At 39.0% G+C, this 23,795-nt stretch overlaps 1 protein-coding gene across 1 annotated transcript in view; it reads left to right on the forward strand.

Annotated features, from left to right (window-relative positions):
• The first annotated feature begins 867 nt into the window (after positions 1 to 867).
• Positions 868 to 23,795, forward strand: part of LOC139040627 (fatty acid desaturase 2-like protein FADS2B) — a 33,637-nt gene continuing 10,709 nt past the window's right edge. The window contains exons 1-5 of the mRNA XM_070487369.1: positions 868 to 1,194; positions 7,800 to 7,910; positions 17,379 to 17,576; positions 18,889 to 18,990; positions 22,501 to 22,626. Coding sequence (XP_070343470.1) covers positions 868 to 1,194; positions 7,800 to 7,910; positions 17,379 to 17,576; positions 18,889 to 18,990; positions 22,501 to 22,626 — 864 coding nt within the window. The remainder of the gene's footprint in view (positions 1,195 to 7,799; positions 7,911 to 17,378; positions 17,577 to 18,888; positions 18,991 to 22,500; positions 22,627 to 23,795) is intronic.

The raw sequence follows: 23,795 nt of genomic DNA on the forward strand, positions 1-23,795 counted from the left end.
TTTGGAGGATAGAGTGGAAAGAGTTTGGGATTTGGAATCAGAAAATCTGAATTCATGGGCAAGTTTACTTCTCACCAGCTGGGTGACTCTGGCAGTTACCTGAGGTTTTCAGCCTATGTTTTCTCACCTGGAAAATGAGACTATAATAGCACCTTCCTGAAAACATCAATTTGAGAATTAAGTCAGATAAATTATGTGACAAGGGCTGTGTAAATCATCATGTATTCTAGCAAATGTCAATTGCTATTACCTTTAGGCATATTGACAGATTTAGTCAGCTTTCAAAGGGAAGTAAAAGAGATAAACTGGTTTACTCTTGATTTTCTTTTTGGATAATGTTTTTAGAGAAATGTTTTTAAGGACGTTTAAAAACCCTCACATGTTAAATTAACAAATCTAAATGTCTTCATTCACATGCAGGTCAGAGAGCTGCTGAACCCAAACCAGCAAGACACAGAACAGGCGAGTCATGTGACCCAAGCCTAGCCCCTCCTCCCTGTGGCATGACACAGCATTCAGCCAACTGCCATTGGCCCCAGATCTTTACTAAGGGATATTTAATGATGAAGGAGGATGCTACTAAGAGATCAGCCAGGAGGGAGAGAAGTGAAGAGAGACAGGTGGTCCAATTGCCCAGGAGAAAAGGGGGCACAGCCTCCATCACGGCAGAAAAGATTCAGGACAGACAGAGAAGTTAGAGGCTGGGAAGTTGTTCACTCTCAGGTTTGTGAGGAGACAACTAAGCTAAAAAGTTTTCTGTGGAGGTATAACATGGCAATGGAATAAAAGGAGAGGAAAAGGGTCATTTTAATGTTCCAGTCAGAGGTGAGGATTAGAAATTTCAGGAGTCAACTCAGAAAGCCTTCAATGGAGGTGAAGTTTGAAGAAAAAAATGAGGGCAATGAGAGCCTTGTAGGAAATGGTCGGCCCTACCTGAGTCAGAAGCTGGGGAACTGGAAACCAGAGGCAAATGAGAAAGCCGAGCCTTCTGTAAAGCAGGAGGCAAATGGGAAGTGTTGTGACATGCCCAGAAAAATGCTCAACACCTACAGCTGGCAGGAGATCCAGAGTCACAAACAGAAGGCAGATCAGTGGCTGGTAATCAATCGCAAGGTCTATGATGTCACTGGCTGGGCCAACAGGCATCCAGGTGGGTCCCGGATCCTCAACCACTATGCCGGGGAAGATGCTACGGTAAGGAAATCAAAGCTCTGCCCTCTCTCTCTTCCAGCTGCTGTGTGGTTAGGACCTTGGTTCTCTTCCCAAGAGTATTTCGAGAACATGTTCAAGCTCCACAATCGCTCCTCTCCTCCCAAACCAATTTTTCAGGATTTCTGTCCAACAAGAATTTCAGTGCAAATTAAGCCTGAAGGTCTATCACCAGTGATGGACTCAGATATTGATGTTGGATACTATGTTTGTGTATTCTCAGTTTAGTTCTGTTCTTGGTGTTTTGTTTTGTTTTGAAGTGGAGTCACTGTTTTGTAAGAAGAAGTTTACCAATAGGTGAGTAAAATCCAGACAAATATGTCTGCACACAAGTGGAAATTTCTCAGACTCTTATAATTGGAGTGTCTAAAGCAAAGACAGAAGTTCATCTGTTAGGCATCAAAAGGTTGTTAATAACAATAATGAAAACCTAGAATTACATAGCCTTTTAGACTTTGTAGAGCTGTCTTGCGTCCTGCAGCTCACTCAGTGTAATGCAGATGAAGAAAATGAAATGAGAGACATTAAGTGACTGGCCCAAGGTCACCCAGCAGAAGATCTAAGATTCAAAATTTATCTTTCTTAAATTTCAGTCTTTGCACTTTTCTTCACAGCTTCTTCTCATCACCCTCCCCCACCAAAATGGCTAAGAAAAAAAAAAACTATAGATTTATTGGATGCCTAGAATATCCTAGACACATTCAAATGATTCACCTCACTGTGGCCTCACCATGAGGATGGTGGTTATTATCCCATATTACAGATGTGAAAATTAATGTTCAAAGAGGTAAATAGTGTGTCACACAGCAAGCAAGTAATAGTGCCAAATTTTGAAATCAGGTAGGTTTTTTGATCATAGAGGCTTTTATAGCTGAGTCCTTACCAAATTAAATTTCCATTTACTCTTTGATGGGGAGGTCTCTCAAACCCTTAATTCATTTAGGAATCTCTTTTACACTATTCTACAAGTAAGTTTGTTTTATCCCAGTTAGGAATTTTATTCTGCACATTGTACAGATAGAGAAACAGAGAATTAGAGGAGCTAAATAAATAACCCAAACTCAGAAAATAATAAGTGATCAGGCAGAAATTTAAACCTGGATTTCTTTTTAATTTGCTGCCTTTGTTGTTTTCACAGTGTAGTATACAAATTCCCCAGTTGGTTTCAAAGCATGGGATTGAAAACAGCGATTCACTAAGCACTACTCTATAAATGGTACCATGCTAATGATAGCAGAATAAACAATCACCTAGCAAATTTGCAAAGTAAGCAAGATTTTGTCTTTTTATGGTATCAACATCTTTTTTTCCGCAATTGCTCATCTCCTTTCTGAGCAGGATCTTCTTCTAACTTCCTGTCTTGATTCTTTAGTCAGATGTATTCCTCTATGAACATACCTTGCTACTTCCTCACCACTTCTGTCAGATCTGATATTTCTTAAACAAAGTTCAACCTTTTGCTGGGAAAATGAGCATGAGCTTGTAGCCAGTGATAGGAGTATTGTGTCTGTCAGGAAGATATTTTCTGTGTAGGAATCCAGAGAGCTGAGGGTAGAAGAAGCAAGGCAGAAAGCATTTGTGCAAAAGTAATAGGAGAGAGGGGCCGGCCCAGTTGTGCAGTGGTTAAGTTTTCAGGTTCTGCTTCGGTGGCCAGGGTTCACAGGTACAGAATGCGGGCATGGACTTGTACACCTCTCACCAAGACATGCTGAGTCAGCATCCCATCTAGAAAATAAAGGAAGATTGGCACAGATGTTAGCTCCAGGACAATCCTTCTGGCCAAAAAAAAATATTAAAAAACTAAAATAAAAGTAAAGAGTTTAAAAAGAGAGAGAAAAAAATACTACAGATTCCTATCTAGCCCATCCCCTCATTCCCACAACTTGGAAATAATGTGGATAATGCTTTCCTAACACAAGTCCGAGAATAAGTTCAGAGGATATGTTGGCAAAGACATGGCCCTTCAATAAACATGGAGAAAACTGATAGACTCACTCATCTTGAGGCAGCTCAGCTGATAAAACTGTAATTTCCTGATGACTTTCATCTCCCAGAACTTAGGAAAAGACCATGATTCTGCACCCAATTCTAGCCAACCAGGAGGAATTGATTAATAAAATAGAAATCACCAGAACCTTATGGAAAAACTATCCATGGCACTTTAGGATTCATATCTTTAGAATGAAAATTCTGAGCATGGTCAGCCATGTACCTTAGACTTTAAGGATATAAAGCCAAAAATGTTCATAGAAAATATGCTCCAAAGGAACATGGCTCAAGAAGAATGGGAAGGTGCCAGGAGAATTCTGACAAGCACCATACTCCAGGACTACTCAGAGTATGGCGAGCCTGAGATTTGGAATCAGTTATGTGAACCTGGGAAAATTATTGAAATGCTCTGAACCTCAGTTTCATCATCTGCTAAGTGTTAATGATGTTCCCCGTCTAACTGGTTTATGGTAAATAAGGCTAATGCTTATAAAGTGCTTAACATAATGTCAGACACTTAATAAAGATTATTAAATTGTAATTATTATTATTCATATCACTGTCATGTGTAGCCTCAGGATGTGATATTTACTTCCTGTTTACTACCCCTCTTAAAAATCTGATTATATTTTGTATCATCTGATTTGGAACAGAGGGGTCCTTGAGGGGTAGAAGGCATCATGATCTCTACTTAAGGGGGGCAGAACATAAAGCCAGAGGACCTGAGGTCCAGTGCTTACTCTAGAACTTAAGAAGCGTTTACAGGTTGCACCTTGCAAGGCAAATATGGAACAAACTATGGACTCTGTGTGCCAGCCCTGGACCCATGGCTGCATCTGCCCAGAACGAGTACCCTTTTCTTATTTACACAGAAATAGTCTTCAATCCTCCATCCTCATCAAAGGTGAATAATGATACCTAAGTACTGTGTCCCATAGCGTCATTAATTAATTCATTCATGTAGTCACCATTCTAAAATCCTTATTAGGTTTCCAGCCTTGTTAAGCATGAAGAGTAGAGGTTTGGGAATGAAACAGGACTGATTTGTATCTGGGCTCCATCACTAGGAATCTCCTGAGGAGGTTACTAAAGCTCTTGGAGCCTTGGCTCCTTTCTCTGGAAAGTGGGAACAAGAATACCTTTATCTCAGTATTGTTATAAAAATCAGTGGAGATAAAATAAAGTGATCCCTTTGGTGCTTGGCACAGATTAAACACTCAAAAAATGCACCTCTTGTGTTTTATTATTAATTACTTCTCCTGAGATTGGTGGTAATTTTCTCCAAAGACCATGCTGAGGAAAATAAGTTCATAAAACAAAATTGGCACATCAGCTCTTACTATTGCACATATGAGTTATCTGATCTTTTTCAAACTACATGATTTAAAGCTACCAGCCTAGAGCTAATAGAGCCTAGGCCAGGTCTTCCTACCTGGAATAGCTCAACTCAGAAAAGTCAGAAACAACCTATAAGACCAAGAACTGATTATATGGATCACAATATATCCACATGTTGGGCTATTTTGTAATCATTACAATGAGGATCACGAAGCATTTGATGACAGGAAATACATATAAATAAATAGCCACAATAATTTTTTTTTGCTTCTTTCCCCAGAAATGCTTGAATTTAATCAAAGATTTTTTTAAGTGGGATATAATAACGTATACAAAACAGTTGCAGTTTTCTTAGAGAAATTTGGGCCCATGCGTTTCTTTTCCTTTAAGTCATTTTATTGAGGTAATGTTGACTTATAAAATTGTGTAAATTTCAGGTATACATTATTATATGCCAGTTTCCATGTAGACTGCATCACGTTCACCAGCAATGGATAAAGAAACAGATAGATAGTTACCAGAGGGCAAGAGGTATGGGGAAGGGCAAAAGAGGTAAAGGAGCCCATACATAAACTAGCCGCAAGTTTTATATACAGGAATGGTGTGTTCCAGCCTCCCTGAAAGAGATAATTGCAGTCTTGTGATGTGTGTCCATGAGCAGCACGTTTGGAACAAAGGAAGCAGGTTTATGATCCTATGTGCTGATCAGCCCACACCTGTCTCTGGACACCACAGTCAAGGAGGGACACTAAGAAACTCAAGTTCTTTCTCATGACAGCCAAAGCTCAATATAATAGGGAAGGGAAGACAAAAACTTAGAGGAAATACAGCAAAGTCCATTTCAACTATTTGGAGGATTTATTGTGAAGGAGGGTAGATTTGTGTACAGCTCCAAAAAAGAGAATTCCAAATTGTTTGAAATGAGTAAAACCAATAGAGGCAAGACTAGGGCAGTGGGAAGAGAGGATGTGTACAAAGGTGGACTACACATATGATTTGTGTCATGAGTAAGCACACAGCCAAAGTGGGCATCTCAGCTTAGACACTCCCATAAAAGGAAGTTTATGGATGCCACTTTGTCTTAGCACAATATCAGCAAATAGTATGTCCTCAGTGAATGTCAGTGACTGTCATGGTGTGAGTATGAAAAGAGGAGAAGGAGGAGGAGAAGATGAACCGAGGGAAGAGGTGGGGGAAGAGTAAAGAGAAGGAGGCGAGGGAGGAAGTGTCTTGGGTGCTGAGCTAAGCAGTCTGCATTTTATCCTGACTGTATGTCTTCCTCTCCTTCAGCTACACATGACATTTCTCTAGCACAGCATCGCCCCCTCCATCCACAATCATAACAACAAAATCCACCAAGGTTTCTAGGCTGTTGATGAAAGGAAAGCTATAAGTGCATCTCCTCTGGGTTGTCAAAATGTCTTAAATACTCCGATTCTCGTTTGAACAGTGGTTCAAACTGAAAAGTAGGTAGAGCAGTAGAGAGAGAAGTACCAAAGGGCTAATAGGTGAAAGTGAGCCATGAGAAGACGCTGCCTTTCTGACAACGCAGCCTGGCAGTTAAGAGAAGAGTCATTCAAAATGAAGGAAGGAGTCCAGGGAACATGTTGAAGGCCTGAGGAAGGCATGTGCAACAGGAAGGGAGAAGACGGGATAAGTGCCAAGGATATCTAGGAGACATAAATTATAACAAATGATGAGGGAATGGATGAGTAAACAGGCTGGAGGAGTCTAAACAGACATGAATATCTGGCTTAGGTAACTTCACCATTCTAGTTAACCTTATTCACTCTAGGAGCACCTTCTTATGAATAGAGTTGTATATAATTCTTCTTATACCATTTGAAGATGGAGGACTCATTATGTTCACTAAGTCAGAACTCACTCTCCATTAGGCACTCAGGTTTAGGAGTAAAATCTCTGGATTGCTGTATTGAACAGATGGTAGGCAGTGAGTTCTTATCACTAGAGGTATAAATATAAGAAAGATAGCCATTATACAAGGAGAATTTACTATATGCAAATCAGATTCTAATTAAGTCACATAATCCTTACAATAACTTAATGAACTGAATTATTTTTATCATCACTCCCATGTTGGAGAAGACAAAATACAAGCAGGGACAGGGCAAGAGACTCATCCACCATTACAGAGCTAGTAAGTTGCCAAGCCAGATTTTAGATGTAGGAAGGCTGCGCCAGGTTACACTTTCTTAGTATTATGAAACACCAGCACTCCAGAGTAATGTCTGTGGCTTCCACGTACTCCAGTTACAACATTGGTCATATTTCATTTTTAATCACTACTGTCCCCAGTGCCATAATAGCAAGAACTCTAGCATCTTTCTCTTAGAGAATCAGCCTTCCCCCAAAGCCATTTAAATCCATAGGCTGGAAGAGAATTTCTCTTCCTTCCAAACATAAGCAGGAACCACTATATAGGAACCACTGCTGCTTCTCATAGGCACTTGTTGTTGCTACCTACCATGGGACCTGAGAGAGAAAAATCCTAAATGCAACAGAAATACATGGAAGAGTTGTAAACAACGGAATGAAATATAGTTGGTCAACTGTGTTCTGTGCCTGATTGTCACAAGACCCTGCAGAGACTGCCCTAGTGCTTTTTAGGAAGAGTGAGAAGACTCCCTCAATGACAAACTTAGCCAAGAATGTGCTATTTTGGACAACCTAGAGCTCAAGAGCTTTGCTCCTAGGCTCTCTTATGCATTTGTTTTAAGCTACCATCATCAAATTTAACCTTTCTTCAGAAAGAACTTAATTCAAGAGTCTCATTCCCCTGGGCCTTTGGCAAGACACAAGAGGGAGACTTTGGTGGGAGATATGATTTGCACAGACAGTCTTGGTTGCTGCATGCCTCAGATGGTGTAAGCAACTTCCACACCAACCATGATGTTGGACATTGAAGTTTCATCGTAGCCCATTAACTCAAGCCAACAATTTCTTCTGGTGCTCAATAAAATGAGCAGTGATCTCTTCTAACACTTGGGGATAACCTGGCTACGTTGGACTTGCCTAGTGAAGCAGTGAATTCAGTAGGTGGATCTCCACCATGAGGTTTTCAGAGAGGGTTTCCAAGGGTAACATTGATAAACTTGAAGTATCAATCTGGAGTGAGAAACAAATCCTCTATAACAGAGCTGGTATTGGTTTCGAAGTTGGGCAGAGGATGAGATAAGGAAGGGGACTAATCTATGGAGCAACAGGTCTCTTTTAAGCCTCTAACAATCCTCTCTGATTTACAGGATGTCTTCAGAGCCATGCACCCGCAGCTTGACGTTGTGCAGTTGTACCTTAAGCCCCTGATCATCGGAGAGCTTGCCCCTGGAGAGCCCAGCCAGGAGAGAAACAAAAATGTGAGTGAGGTCTAAGGACTCAAGAGTATGGAGAGGATGGGGACAAGGTATATTTCAGGGCCAAGTTATCATTTTCTGTGAGAAATCAGTCAACATGCCAAGGTGGACCTACCATAGCATGAAGGAGTGGATTCTGCATGTATCAAAAACAATGTCCTCTTCCTTAAACCCTCAGAACTCTTAAACCTCTGTAAAACAAAGGAATGGAATTTTTGGTTCCCAACCAAACAGTAACTGCAGGTCTCTAAGCATCTGCTTGATGTCAGGCAAATTAAGGCTGTATTTTTTCCCACGACTGCTTGTAATTATTTGTTGAATGTTTGTATCTATGTTTTCTGTGAAACGAAGGTCCATGAGAGCAGAAAATATGTCTATTTTGCTTATATCTGTCTTCAGCATCTATCGGCACAAAATCAGACATTCACTAAGAACTTTATAAATAGCCACTGAATGAAAGATGTGAGTATCTTATCTACAATCCTTTTTACATTTGAGAAATTATAGTTCTGGGGAAATAAATCACTCTCTGAAATTCCCAGAGCTGGTGTGTGAAAGAATTGAGACTCCGAGTCACTTATTTCTGGACCAATTCCTTAGATATTCCCAAGGCAGGGCACCACTCTTTCTTTGTCTAACACTTCGGCTACCTGATATACTATCTTTCAAAGGAAAGGGTCATTAGAAGACTAAAAATTCCCTAGGATTGTTTTACATTAACCTTAAAGGGATTTTTATTAATATTGAACATTTCATTTTATAACAATGTGTTTTTTTGAATTAGCTTACATTTGTATAATTCTTGTAAAATAATTTTCACAAAGTGCTGATAATATATCACTGTGAGGCAGATAGAATAAAGATTATGTTTCTGCTGTAGGAAATGAGGAAACAAGCTCACACAGGGACAGGAGGCATCGGAGGTCACAGAGCTGGTTAACTGCAGCCCTGAGAGGAACACTCAGGCTCTCTCCTTAGCTCCACATGCATCCCGTTCATCCCGCGAGGCTGTGTGTCAGGAAGCTCAGCTCTATATTTAGAAGAGTGTGCTCTGTGAGTGGACAGCCTGGACTCACAACCCAGCTCAGTCACAAGTTGTGTGGGTTTAGGTCAGCTACCAGACCTCTCTGTGGTTCTGTTTCTCTGTCTATAAAATCGCAACAACAATAGCACCAAACTCACAAAAGTTATTGGGAGATTGTTGAAAGAGTTAAAGGCATTTAAAGCACAGGGTCTGGAACATAGAAAATGCTAAGCAGATTTTAGGTACTGTCAATAACATGAACTCAGTGGTGGTACTAGTTGTCGATAAACCTCTAGATATGTCCCCATCATTTAGGGCAGGTAGTCCTAGGTTAAGAATGGAAGAGGATGCAAAGCATAATTATTTTTCAAAGAAATTTTTTCTATGGAAAAGAAATCCCCACTAGTGGCTGAAAGCTATGAGATGATCATTCATTATCTAAAACAGTGTTGGACTCTGGAGCTAAAAGTCTACCATAAATTTTCTTTAATACATCTCTATATATACAGATAGAAACTTGTATATAGAGGGAAAATTACTGTTTGAGCATGCAACTCAGGATCAGGAAGCATAAGTTTAACTCCAGGATCTGTCACTGACTTGTTGATAATTTCAGATCTGTCACTTTTCTGGGCTTTGGTGATCCCCTGCTGTGTACAATAAATGGGTTGGAAAAGATGACCAGGCTGAGAGGCACTCTAGACATGACATTATAATTATCGATGGCCATCAGAATTTCAAGGTTGATGGGGGCTTGAGAGATGAGCCCATCCAGACTTTTCCAAGGCAGAGGATCTTATTAAAGTTCCATCAGTAAATTTTGAAATAAAATTTTTGGCTTCTAGAATTATTTTCATAACTCTTTCTTTTTCTGTTTCAAATTTCTCACCTTTCTTACATCTGAAGAATCCTGCCCTCTTTCTTATACCCTGGTCACTTTCTCAACTGTCCTGATTTTAAACCCATTCTAGTCATTAAGCTAAGAGAGATTTCTTTTCAGCCTTGGCACTGACTCTCCAGTATAATGTGGCAAGCTTGTAAACAAATGCTAGCATTATACATACACACACATGCACATATGCACACTACATGACCACAGGACCAGGACCCCTCCAACCAGCAGACCAACATTACTTCCACTGGTGACCCTGTGTCTTGTTTCTGGAGATCCGTTGAGCAGTTCACGGGAAAGTTATCCTTCGAGCTAATCTAACTGAATTACATTTGTCTTGTTCATCATCTATGCAAGAGCCCTGTGCACATATCAACAGGTGATGACATTGAAAACACTTGTAAACCATACCACTAACTACAGTAACACAGATCCATATAGAGAACAGAGTTCCCCAGAGCATAGCCAGAGATCACTCAACACCTGAAATAATACTGATGATTTTAAAGACAACTGTTAGACTTATGTATGTCTTTACTGACCAACCCCCATTCAGTAAAAGAAACTGATTCTAACAGAATTCTGTAACAGTTTGAGGACGGTTTACAAATCACTACTCATCTTTCTCTTCTCGAGAGAAAAAAATTTATTATAACCCTGTGTGCGTGTGTGTGTGTGAGGAAGATTGGCTCTGAGCTAACATCTGTGAGCTCTATCTGTTTTTCAACTAATTTTATTGAGATCATACTGCTTTATAACAATGTGTAATTTGGGGTGTACACTGTTATTTATCAATTTCTGAGTAAACTTCATCGTGCTTGCCCCCAGTAGCCTGATTTTTGTCCATCACGCTACATATGTGCCCCTTTACTTTTTGCCCACTCCGAACCCCCTTTCCCTCTGATAACCACTAATTTGTTCTCTTTATCCTTGTATTTGTCTTCTACATATTGTTGAAATCATGCAATATTTGTCTTTCTCTGTGTGGCTTATTTCTCTTAATATCATAACCTGAATGTCCACCCATGTCGTTGCAAATGGGAAAATTTTTGTCTTTTTATGGCTGAGTAGCATTCCATTGTATATATATATATACGCACCACATCTTCTTTACTCATTCATCAGCCGATACGCACTTGGGCTGCTTCCATCTCTTCACTATTTTTAGTGCTGCAATGAACATAGGGCTGCATAAGTCTCTTTATGTTGTTGACTTCAAGTTCTTTGGATAAATACTCAGTAGGGGGATAGCTGGGTCATATGGTATTTGTATTTGTAATTTTTTGAGAAACCTCCTTACTGTTTTCCATACTGGCTGCACCAGTTTGCATTCCCACCAGCACTGTATGAAGGCTCCCTTTTCTCTACATCCTTTCCAACATTTGTTGCTTTTCGTCTTGGTAATGATAGCCATTCTGACCCATTTGAGGTGGTATCTTGTTGTAGTTTTGATTTGCATTACCCTAATATTTAGTGATGTTGAACATGGTTTCATGGGTCTGTTGGCCATCTGTATATCGTCTTTGGAAAAATATCTGTCCATATGCTCTGCCATTTTCTGGTTGAGTTGTTTGTTTTTTGATTGTTGCATTCTATGAGCTCTTTATATATTTGGGAGATCAATCCTTTGTTGGATAAATGATTTGCAAATATCTTCTTCCAGTTGGTGGGTTTTTTTTTTTTTCATTTTGTTCATGGTTTCCTTTGCTTTGCCGAAGACTTTTAGTCTGATGTAATCACATTTGTTCACTCTTTTGTTTGCTTCACTTGCCCGAGTAGACATGGTATTCGAACAGATGTTGCTAGGACCAATGTCAACTTGGGTACTGCCTATATTTTCATCTAGGAGTTTTATGGTTTCAGGTCTTACATTCAAATCTTTAATCAATTTGAGTTAATTTTTGTGTTTTGTGCAAGATAATGGTCTACTTTCATTCTTTTGTAGGTGGCTGTCTAGTTTTCCCAACATTTATTGAAGAGACTTTCTATTCTATATTGTACGTTCTTGGCTCCTCTGTCAAAGATTAACTGCCCATACATATGTGGTTTTATTTCTGGGCTTTAAATTCTGTTTTCTTGATCTGTTTGTTTCTGTGCCAGCACGATGCTGTTTTGATTACTATAGCTTTGTATTATATTTTGAAATCAGGGACTGTGGTGCCTCCAGCTTTGTTGTTTTTGTCTCAAGATTGCTTTGCCTATTTGAGGTCTTTTGTTGCTCCATGTAAATTTTAGGATTGTTTGTCCTATTTCTGGTAAGAATGTCATTGGGATTCTGATTGGGATTGCAATGAATCTGTAGATTTCTTTAGAGTGTGAACATTTTAACTATGTTTATTATTCTGACCAACGAGCATGTGATATCTTTCCATTTCAATGTATCTTCTTCAATTTCTTTCAATAATGTTCTCTAGTTTTGACTGTACAGGTCTTTCACCTCTTTCACTAAGTTAGTTCTTAGATATTTTAATCTTTTTGCAATTTTAAATGGGATTGCGATATTTTATTCTGTTGCAATTGTGAATGGGATTGTATTCTTGATTTCTCTGTCTGGTAGATCATTGTTAGTGTATAGAAATGCATCGAGTCTTTTAAATTGATTTTGTATCCTACAAATTCGCTGTAGTTGTTGATTATTTCTAATAGTTTTCTGGTGGATTCTGTAGGTTTTTCTATAAATAGAATGATGTAATCTGCAAAGAGCAAGAATTTCAGTTCTTCCCTTCCAATTCTGATATCTTTTATTTCTTTTTCTTGCTTAATTCTTCTGGCCAAAATCTCCAGTACTATGTGGAATAGGAGTGGAGTGAGTGGGCACCCTTGTGTTGTTCCTATTCTCAAAGAGATGGCTTTCAATTTTTAAGCATTAAGTATGACGTTTTCTGTGAGTTTCTCATATATGGCCTATATTATGTTGAGGTAATTTCCTTCTATACCCATTTAACTGAGAGTTTTTATCATAAATGGATGTTGGATTTTGTCAAAGGCATTCTTTGCATCTATTGAGATGATGATATGATTCTTATTCCTCATTTTGTTAATGTGGCGTATCACATTGATTGATTTGCATATTTTGAAACATCCCTGCATCTTTAGAATAAATCCCACTTGATCATGGTGTACAATCCTTGTAATGTATTGCCATATTCAATTTGCCAACATTTTGTTAAGGATTTTTGCATCTAAGTTCATCAGCAACATTGACTTGTAGTTTTCCTTCATTGTGTCATCCTTGTCTAGTTTTGGTATCAGGGTAATTTCAATCTCATAGAATGAGTTAGGAAGCATTCCATCTTCTTCTGTGAAATACTTTGAGAAGGCTAGCTATTAAATCTTCTTTGAATGTTTGGTAGCATTCTCCAGAGAAGCCGTCTGGTCCTGGTCTTTGTTTTTTGGAAACTTTTGGATCACTGTTTCAATCTCTTTCCTCATGATTGATCTATTCAGATTCTCTATTTCTTCTTGATTCAGTTTTAAGTGGTTGTATGAGTCTAGAAATTTATCCCTTTCTTCTGCGTTATTCAATTTGTGGGCATAAAGCTTTTCACAGTATTCTCTTATGATCCTTTGTATTTCTTTAGTACTGTTGTAATTACTTTTCTTTCATTTCACATTTTATTTATGTGAGGATTCTCTCTTTTTTTCTCGGTGAGTCTGGCAAAAGGTTTGTTTGAGTTCTCAAAGAACCAGCTCTTAGTTTCCTTAATTCAATTCTACTGTCTTTTAGTCTCTATTTCATTTATTTCTTCTCTGGTTTTCATTATTTACCTTCTTCTGCTGACTTTGGGCTTAGCTTGTTCTTCTTTTTCTACTTCTATCAGGTGCATTTTAAGATGACTTACTTGGGATTTGTCTTTCTTGTTGAGGTGGCCCTGTATTGCTATAAATTTCCCTCTTATGGCAGACATTGCTGCATCCCGTAAGAGCTGGTATGTTGTATTTTCATTTTCATTTTCATTTTTCTCCAGGTATTTTCTAGTTTGCTTCCACTTTGATTTCTTCCTTGATCCAATGGATGTTCATAGCATTTGTTTAGTGTCCACCTATTTCTGCCTTTCCCAGTTTGTTTCCTGTAGTTGATTTCTAGTTATATAGCATGATGGTTGGGATGATTTCAATCTTCTTAAATTCATTAAGGCTTGCCTTGTTTCCCAACATATGGGAGAATTATCTTCGAGAATGATCCATGTGCACTTGAGAGGAATGTGTTATCTGCGATTTTTGGATGGAAAGATTTGCATATATCTAAGTCCATTTAATCAAGTGTTTCATGTAAATCCACTATTTCCTCATGGTTTTTTGTCTGGATGTTCTGTCCATTGATGTAGTGGACTGTTGAGGTCCCCTACTACTATTGTGTTGCTGTTAATTTCCTCATGAAGTCTGTTAACAATTGCTTTATGTACTTTGGTACCCCTGTGTTGGGTGCATATATATTAACAAGTGTTTTCTTCTCTTGGTAGAATGTCACTTTTATCATTATACACTGCCCCTCTTTGTCTCTCATTGTCTTTTTTAACTTGAGGTCTGCTTTGTCTGATAGAAATATGTAGACATCTACTTTCTTTTTTTTGCCATTTGCTTGGAGTACTGTCTTCCATCCCTCCACTCTGAGCCTATGCTTGTCTTCAGAGGTGAAATGTGTTTCCTGGAGGCAGCATATTTTTGGGTGTGATTTTTTAATCATCCTGCTATTCTGTGTCTTTTGATTGGAGAATTCAATGTATTTACATTAGAGTGATTATTGATATATGAGGGCTTAATACTGCCATTTTATCCCCTGTTTTCTCATTTTTCTATGTTTCCTTTTTTTCTCTTCCTTTCTATTTCTGACTGCCATTTCATTTTTGTGGTTCTCTGAAGAGGTTTTCTCACTTTTCCCTCTTTTTGTGAATTGTAGCTCTGCTCTGATTTTTTCTTTGGTGGTTACCACCAGGATTGTATAAACGATCTCATAGATGAGATCATCCATTTTCTCATAGCCTCTTATCTCCATTAATCTAACCAACTTCTTTCCCTTTCCTCTCCCCTTCTGTGTTATTGCTGTTACAAATTGTTCTGCTTTTAATGTTCTGAGTTTTTGAGACTAAGTTGAAGTGTTTATCCTTACTTTTGATGCCTACTTTCCATTTATCTCTTAACTTATAATGGAATCTTTGCCTCCCTGTTCTGATACAGGGCTGCAGTTTTATGATCATGTCTATTTGTCTCATTACTCAGAGCTTTGTAGACCTTTGCCTTTTTGTTACTGGAGTGAGGGCATCTTTAATTATTTCTTGTTGGTGAAGTCTAGTGGTGATGAAATCCCTCAGCTTTTGGCTATCTGGCAAAACTTTTTTTCTTCATCAGATCTGAAGGGAAGTTTTACTGGATAACGTATTCTTGACTGAAAGATCTATCTTTCAGTATTTTGAATATAACATTCCATTCTCTCTTAGATTGTAGGGTTTTTTTCTGAAATATCTGCTGAAAACTGGATAGGGTATCCTTTGAAGGTTGTTTTCTTTTGCCTTGCTAGACTCAATATTTTTCCTTTGTCATTGACTTTTGCCATTTTTAGTGTTATATGCCTTGCGGAAGGTCTTGTAGCATTGATGTAATTAGGCATTCTATTAGCTTCATGTATTTGTAAATCTGGAACCTTCCCCAGGTTTGAGAAGTGATGAGCTATTATTTCTTAGATCAAGCTCTCTGCTACTTTCTCCCACTCTTCTCCTCTGGAATACCTGTAATCATTATGTTTCTTTTCCTAATTGAGTCAGATATTTCTCAAAGAATGAGTTCCTTTATTTTAAATCTTAGTTCCACCTATCTCCTCCTCCACTTATAGAATTTCTATAATTGTTGTCTAAATCACTAATTCTTTCCTCCATACATCAGCTCTACTTCTTAAGGAATCTAGATTACTTCTTTTCTCATTAATTGTCTTTTTCATATCCAGAATTTCTGCTTGATCTTTTTTTATACTTTCAATCTCTTTGTTGAAGAGGTTCATTTTATTCCTGAGCTCCTTGATCTGTCTTCTTGTGCTCTCTTGTAAATGGTTGGGTTTCTTTATGACAGCTATTTTGAATTCTCTGTCATTTAGGCTGTTAAATTCTGTGGCTTCAGGGTTGGTTTCTGGAGAATTGTCATTTTCTATCTGGTCTGAATTGTTGTTGCTTTTTCTAATGGTGTTTGATGAACTAATATTTATTTGTTTATTTATTTATTTATTCATTTTTGATGAAGTTTAGCCATGAGCTAACGCCTGTCTCCATCATCCTGTTTTAGCTGAGGAATCTTGGCCCTGAGAAAATGGCTTGCCCTTCTTCCTCTATTTTATATGTAGGACACCTGCATCTGTATGGATTGATAAGCAGTACATAGGTCCGTGCCTGGGACCTGAACCAGTGAATCCCGGGCCGCAAATGCAGAGAACATGAGCTTAACCAGTACGCCACTGGGCTGACCTCTGAGCTAATCTTTTGTGATGGCATTTGTGGTAGTATTAGGTCACAGATTCCACCTGTTACCGCTAAGGGGAAACAGGAGCAGAGTTTCTGGCCTGACCTCATCTGCTTGAAACTATGGGGGTTTTATAGATGCTTGCCTCAGGATGGGGTGTGTTCAGGCACTTGTGGGGACTATCTGTGGTGGGCAGGGCTTCATTTTTGGACAAAACTAGTACCACTCCTGGTGCCATGGGGGCATGCTGGGCTCTACCTCCCTGCCAGGAAAGCAATCACCAGTGGGCTAAGGGCTGCTGCTGCCTCTTCCTTCAGCTACTCTGGGACACATTTCCTGTTTTGGGGCTCAGTGGCACCATGGGTACTCACATAAGCCTAGAATGTGCTTCCTCCAGCATGTGTTTCTGCTGCAGTCTCTGCTTGTGGTCCACAGGGCTGCTATGCTTGGTGGGCAGGGCTTCGTCCCTGGGACCAAGCTAGGGCCACTCTTTGGCACTTTAGGGGCCCAGTGGACTCCCCCTCCCTGTTGGTAAAGCAATCAGAAGTAGGCTAAGGGCTGCAACCATCTCGCCCCCTACAGTTGCCCCAGTGCATGTTCCCACTTTCAGAGCACTCATGCTGGGTTGGGAAGTGTCTGTGTGCATGCACAGGGCCACCAGGGGAGAGTAGGGAGTGCTCACCTTTCTCCACCACTCCCCATGGAGCCAGTCTATCCATGCTCAGATGTATAGCTGTGTGTCTCTGAGGCATCCTGCTGTGCTGTGTGAGCTTCCTCCATTGGTCAGCGAATCTCCGCTTACTTATAATTCAAAAGGGGGAGAGACAAAGGGAACATCTAACTCTGCCATGTTCTTGCAGTCATACCACATGAACTTAACAACTACACCCCCTGGCCAGCCACCACCACAACCTTTTTGAAGGGTGTCTTTGTTAATTGTCTTTTGTTTATACTTCTGCCAAATTAAATTTATTAATATTAATAAGTTTCTATTCACAAAATTAAGGCATTAGTAAGTTAATAAAATAGATTCTTAATTATGTTCATTTGTGTTCCTTCTCCCTTGAAGGCACTAATTCATTACTCAATGTGAATATTCATTTCACAGTCCCAGTTGGTGGAAGATTTCCAAGAATTGCGGAGGAAATTAGAGGATATGAATATGTTCAACGCCAATCTGGGGTTCTTTTTCCTTCACCTTGCCCAGATCTTGATTTTGGAAGCCCTGGCTTGGCTAATGCTGTGGCATTTTGGCAATGGCTGGTGTATTACAATATTCGCTTCCTTTCTTCTCACAATTTCTCAGGTAAGCAAGCATCCTAAGCCCAGGCAATGGCTTCAGGGAAAAGCTTAGAATTTTTCTTCTGTCTTTAGATTGTTGTCAGCTGCTGCCTGATACTTCCTAGCAACCTACTCATCAGCATCTCACACCAGCAAATTACCAAACCTCACCAGCCCCCAGTTCTCTTGTCTGTAAAATGGCTATAGCAAATTATGTTATGGAAGTATGCTGAGGACAGCTAAACAAGATAATGTAGAAAATACCTAGTATGTGGTAAATATTTAATTCATGGCAGTTGCTACTCTTTGCTCAATTTGATCCACACATCTTCAGGAACTGCAGTTCTACTCTCAGCCATGTAACACTCACCTTATATTTCATTCATTTAGCAACCAAGATTTATCAATTCATCAAACCATGAATTGTTCAAGAGCAAAGACATCTCATTATATAAGAATTAAGAATGTATAGATTTTGCCATAAAGGACAACCAGCAGCTGGCACATAGCAGGGTATTTGATAAATCCTTGTTGAATCAAATATGAATCTCTGAGCATGGACTTCTATGAACACAACACGGTGTTGTGGACATAAACCCCAATGCATGTGGTCCCTGCCCTTGGAAAATGAGTCATCCACTGGAGGAGACTGTCATTCAAATATCTAACATACTATATGACACAATGACATGGATGCCAAGGAGGGGAAAGAGCTTGTCCTATTGGAGAGGAAAGAGGCATTTGATTCTGATTGGAACAACTGTAGAAGGTTTTAAGAAGAAGTAACACCAATGTCAATTCCAGAATTTCATATGCTATTTGTTTTTGAAAAGCTAACTTCTCTTATTCCGCGAAAAGCAACTTTTCAAATATGAAAGGAAGCAAACATTTGTTTGGTGTTTAGCATAAGCCAGTCACTGTACACATGTTTAAGCCGCATGAAAGCTCCGTGAGTAAAATGTTATTATCCTCGCTTATCAATGAAGGATTAAGGTTCAAGCTACTAATAACTCACCAAGATTCGTGCAACTCATAAGTGGTGAAGAAGGTTTAGAACCCAAATCTGCCTGACTCCACAGGTCATGCTCTTTCCACTCCACACTGAAAGATTTTGACAGTGGCAAGGAGAGCATTCTCAGCTGGAGAACCATCTGTGCAAAAGCATGGAGGTGGGGAAGAATGTGACACGTGTGGGAAATAGAAAGTAAACTTAGCTTGAGCTCAGAGAAGCTCTCCCACTCTTTTTCTCAGACGGACTCCTGAATCTACTATCGTGCTAATTTATGAATTAGTTCTTGACTTCCCAATTTCTCTAACCACAATTTGGTCTCTTCTAGGCTCAGAGTGGATTTTTACAGCATGATGCAGGACACCTATCCATATTTAAAAAGTCCAATTGGAACCGCCTGATGCACAAATTTCTGATATGTCATCTCAAGGTATGAGATGTTCAGGAAGTATGATGGGATTCCTGAACATCATTTGCTAAGGCACAGGTTTCCAAGTTTCTTTGTTCACTCATCTCAATAAAACTGTTTGTATAAGCCCACAAATAAAAGTAGATATATTAACAATGTATGTATTATATATACATATATTTACATATACTAATATGCAATATAACTTTGTAATATATATGCTAAAGTTAGAATTTTATAAGGATAACATTTATCTCTATTTAAGAAATTCTAATATTTTTCCTTATCCTAGTAAACTATTTGGTACCTCCTTAAGAATCCACCTTACAGGAGAAGGATTGTGACTTTACAAATGGAGATGTGCCTGTAAAATCATGAGAGGGAATATTCTTAGAAGGGGTCTGGACATTTATCGCTGGGAAGCTAGGGGATGCCAGAAAGCCTGATTAATTCCAGAAGGGTGGGACTATGAAGAAATAAAGGAAAAAATGCAAGAAAATAGATAAACCCTGAAGAGAAAGAGAAAAGATGGGCAAGAAATTACAGATGGCTCTGTTCAAGATTCTTGGGTTACCAAACCTAGACTGCTGAAAAAACTGCAGAAAACCAAGGTGGTGATGATGGCAGTTGGTTTTATCCCCCCTAACATAGCTCCAGGAGGGGAAGCACACACTCCTATGCAATGCACACTGGGTGCAGCACCTGGCAGAGTGCCTAGCACATAGGAGGCCTTCAATAAGTATTTGTTGAATGAAGGAATGAATGAGTGAATGAAGAAAGAAACCTAGGTAACAGAACAGGATTGCTAAGAGTGGCTTCTAGCCCTGCCTCTGATAATGCTCATTATGTGACCTTGAGTAAGTCACATACTATCTCTGGCCCTCAGGGTTCCCATCTCTCACATTAGGAGTTAATATTGAGGAGTCATTCTGGCTCCTCCATTCTGGCTCTCATTTACAGTCATCTGAAGAGCTTTTAGAAAACACTGCTGCCCAGGTACAGGTACCCTCTCTAGAGGTTCTGATTTAATTCATCTGTGGTGGGGTCTGGACGTCAGCACTGTATTGAAAGCTCTCCAGGTGATTCTAACCTGCAGCCAGGATTAAGAACTGTAGCTGTAACATCAGACCTGCCTTCTGTAGGAACTCAGCCACTAGTTAGCTGGGTCACTTTGATCAAATTGCTTAATGTCTATGAACCTCAGTTTCTTCAGTTGTAAAATGGAGACAGATGATGGCTTCAACCCGACAGGGATATTGTTAGGATTATATGTCATATACCTGTTTTGTGCTGAACACAAAGCATGACATATGGGAAATGCTCAATAACTTTCAGCTGTTAATAATACTAGGAATAATCTTTCCATAATCAAAATGGGGACCCAGAATAATTAAGAAAAATGTTAAATTGTTATGGTACTAAGAAGATAGGGAATTAGACCATAAATCATGGCATCATTAAATTGGAAAAATCTTAGAATCACCTAGTCTTCTTATATACTCTCATTCTGGTTGAGCAAACTGAGGCTTAAGTAGATTAGACAACACAGGGTTGGATCTAGATTCATATTAGAAATATGTCTGCCACTCAAAATGGTTAAAATGAATAATATATTGTCATTATATGTGACAAGCTTCATTTTACCATAAAATTTATGTAGGCACACTATTCTGCCCTTTATCCACCAGTGTTGGATAGTTGAAGTGTTTCTGGATTCGCTCAAAAATCCTTATGACAGAAATAATGCAGAGATGGTTCCTTACGTCATCGTGAGATTCAGGTAATGGACACTTCCACCCTCTCTCCCCAATTCCAAAGACGTCAGAGGAAAAGTGAGACTCATCTGCCCTGGAGTTGGTTTGTTGACAGTGTATGGCATATTTCAGATCAGCCCCACTCTAGCTGATGCTTTTTTAAAAATCCCTGAGTGTATACACAATTTTAAGAGTCAGTGAGTGGTATGCACTTTGATAGAAGTTTGGAGTGTGGTGGGGCCCCAGAAGGAGGACTGGAAATAGCGTAGCACTTGTTGAGTTTGAAATATCATAAGACATTCAAAAAGAAATGTTTGGAAAGTGACTGCCCATTAAAGCACAAACTTCAACAGAGTGACCTGGGACTGGAGAGAATAAGAGAGAGAGTCCACCGTAAGGGTATTAGAAAATCTTAAAGGTGAGATGAGAATACCACTCCTGATGGATTGGAGTGGGGGGGTGGGTGCTAAGAGAAGACACAATGAATACTATAGAAAGACAGCACTTACAGATTTTCAAACATGCTCATCCCTCTCTACCATAGATGAATCAACCAACATAGTCCAACAGAAAAATAATGCCAACCACATTTAAATGACTTGTCATTTTAAATTTTCCAGTAACCACATTTTAAAAGGTAACTTTATCATATATATATATATATATATATATTCAAACATTATCTTTTCAACCTGTACTCAGTATATAAATTATTAATAAGACAATTTAAATTCCCTTTTCATCCAGAGTCCTCAAAATCTAGTGTGTATTATATACTTCCAGCCAATCTTAATTTGGTCACATTTCAAGTGCTCAATAGCCACATGTGATTAGGGGCTACTTTATTAGACAGGCAAATCTAAAACATGTGTAGGCCAGTTATTGAGAGATGTTAAATACTGAATAAAAACTACTGCTACTGCTTATTCTTCTATAAATGATTAACAACAGGAGAAATGAGAGGAACTTAAATATTGCAACGTGCCAACAATTTATGTACAGCCTCTCATGTCTCCCCAAATGACCCATGGATAAAAATGTCATTATACTGTATTTGCTGGAGATGAAATTGAACCTCAAAGAGGATGAGTGATTTGTCCAAACCACGGAGCAGTGTTTATCTGGTTTATGAAAGAGGTTGATGTGTTTCTAAATCCTGTGCTCTATTAAGGTCTGCAGACTTTCATTCAGAGAGAGAAAACCAGAAACGACCTCATCAGAGATGATGCAACCTTGGCATCAACTGTAATAATCTTACTCACATTTATTTTTATATGAGAGCATTGAAGCCTGTTCATTCAATGATCTGAGCCAAGACCCCCTACAAAATCATTTCAGATCTATAATTTTTTGAAATGTTCATTGAAGCAGGATTCTTCAAAAGGAAAGGCCAATTTTTTTCCACAGAACTAATTCAAGCCTTGGAGCCGAGGTTTCTTTATTTGTAAAATAGGAAGAATACTCTCCACCCCATCTACCTTCAGACTTTTTTTTAAACGAGAATCAAAAAATAGACAGATGGAAAAACAATTTATTTCCACAAGTTTTTATGATTTTTTCATTATCAAGAGTTGTTTTAGCCTGAATCAGATGATTATTTGTCTGTAGGCTTTGAGAACTTCCAGTTAGTGAATCATCCTGTGACCTGGTTGTGGGGACAAATTTGAGAATCTCAAATCTCTTATTTTGACTTTGGAGATGCCTGAAGGAATCTGTGATAGTGAAGGATATTTCAGGAGAGAAATCTTGCAGCTAATCAACCCTCTCTTCTCCTCAGGCCATGTCGAGAAACTGGTGGAACAGTGGACACTGGCAGCATCATGTAAAAACGAACATCTACCACAAAGACCCAGATGTTAATTTACTACCACTATTTCTGGTTGGAGATTTGCAACCTGTTGAGGTACATTTAGAAATCATGGGCACCAGAGAAATGTCCCTGGAAGTGGTTCTTGGAAAAGTCTTCAGCCTTGCTTTGGAAACATCAAGCTGGAAGTTCCAGCTTCAAGCATAGTCTGAGGGCACCTCTCCTTTTGCGTCCAGGTTACAAATTTGAAATAACTGAATCTGGGATTGTAAGAACAGGAGGAGATGTGGAGTGTATGACTCTATGACCATAAAGGTCATCCAGTCCAACTTCCTGCAGTAGGAAATGTGATAACCATATCACTCTGCTTCAGCAATCCTGATGGCAGAGGGATCCCCGCTCAGTGCCTGTCACTACTTCTGGACAACCCAAGCTAATATTAGACCATTAAACTAGATGACTGAGGTTGACAATGACTCTTCAAAATTTAACAAGCTTATAGAGACATTCATTAGAGAAGACGTGTCAGTATATTCAAAACTCACTAAATCACAAACAACTAAATAGCTAACTATCTCAACTAATTCCAGCTCAGCTAGAAGATACTATGCTGTTATTTTTAGTTAATGTTCATTTTGATTCATTTACACATGACCCACAGCCCAAGTGCCTTGTAAGACACTTAGAGCCCCCACCACTAATTTGTGCTTCTTAAACAACAGAAAACAAAAGGGAAAAGTCAGCTCCAGAAATTGTCACATGTTGATTTTTTTCCCCCAACTTAAAGTCATCATGTAAAGAACAATTGCTAAATTTCTTAGGAGGTAATCTTTTTTCAACAAAGGAGGTATAAGAACAGCCACAGAAGTCTCTCTCCTCAGGGAGAAATGGTAAATCTTGAGAATCAGGTACTTAGGAAGACAGTGTTATCCCTTTCTAGAAGAATTTAGGAGTTTTGTAAAAACAAAAGAGGATAGTTTTGTCAGTTGCTGCCCAAGTCCTGTGGTACACAAAGCTTTTTGAAAATAGGTTTTCCCAGCTTTGGGGAACTCACCTTCTTCTGCAGCTGAATTAGGAAATGAATATACTGCCTAGACTGAAAAAGAAAATTCTGGCTGTTATCAAAAATCACTTGCTTTTGACCATGGCTCCACAAACAACTTGGACTGCTGTGATGTCTGTGGACTCCTATGCTCATCACAAAACTGTGTCGTTTTAATTTCTCTAGTCCTCCCCCCAGAGAAAGAGAAATTTGTCTCACCGAA

The sequence above is a fragment of the Equus asinus genome, chromosome 17 (assembly GCF_041296235.1).
Source record: "Equus asinus isolate D_3611 breed Donkey chromosome 17, EquAss-T2T_v2, whole genome shotgun sequence".
Lineage (NCBI taxonomy): Eukaryota > Metazoa > Chordata > Mammalia > Perissodactyla > Equidae > Equus > Equus asinus.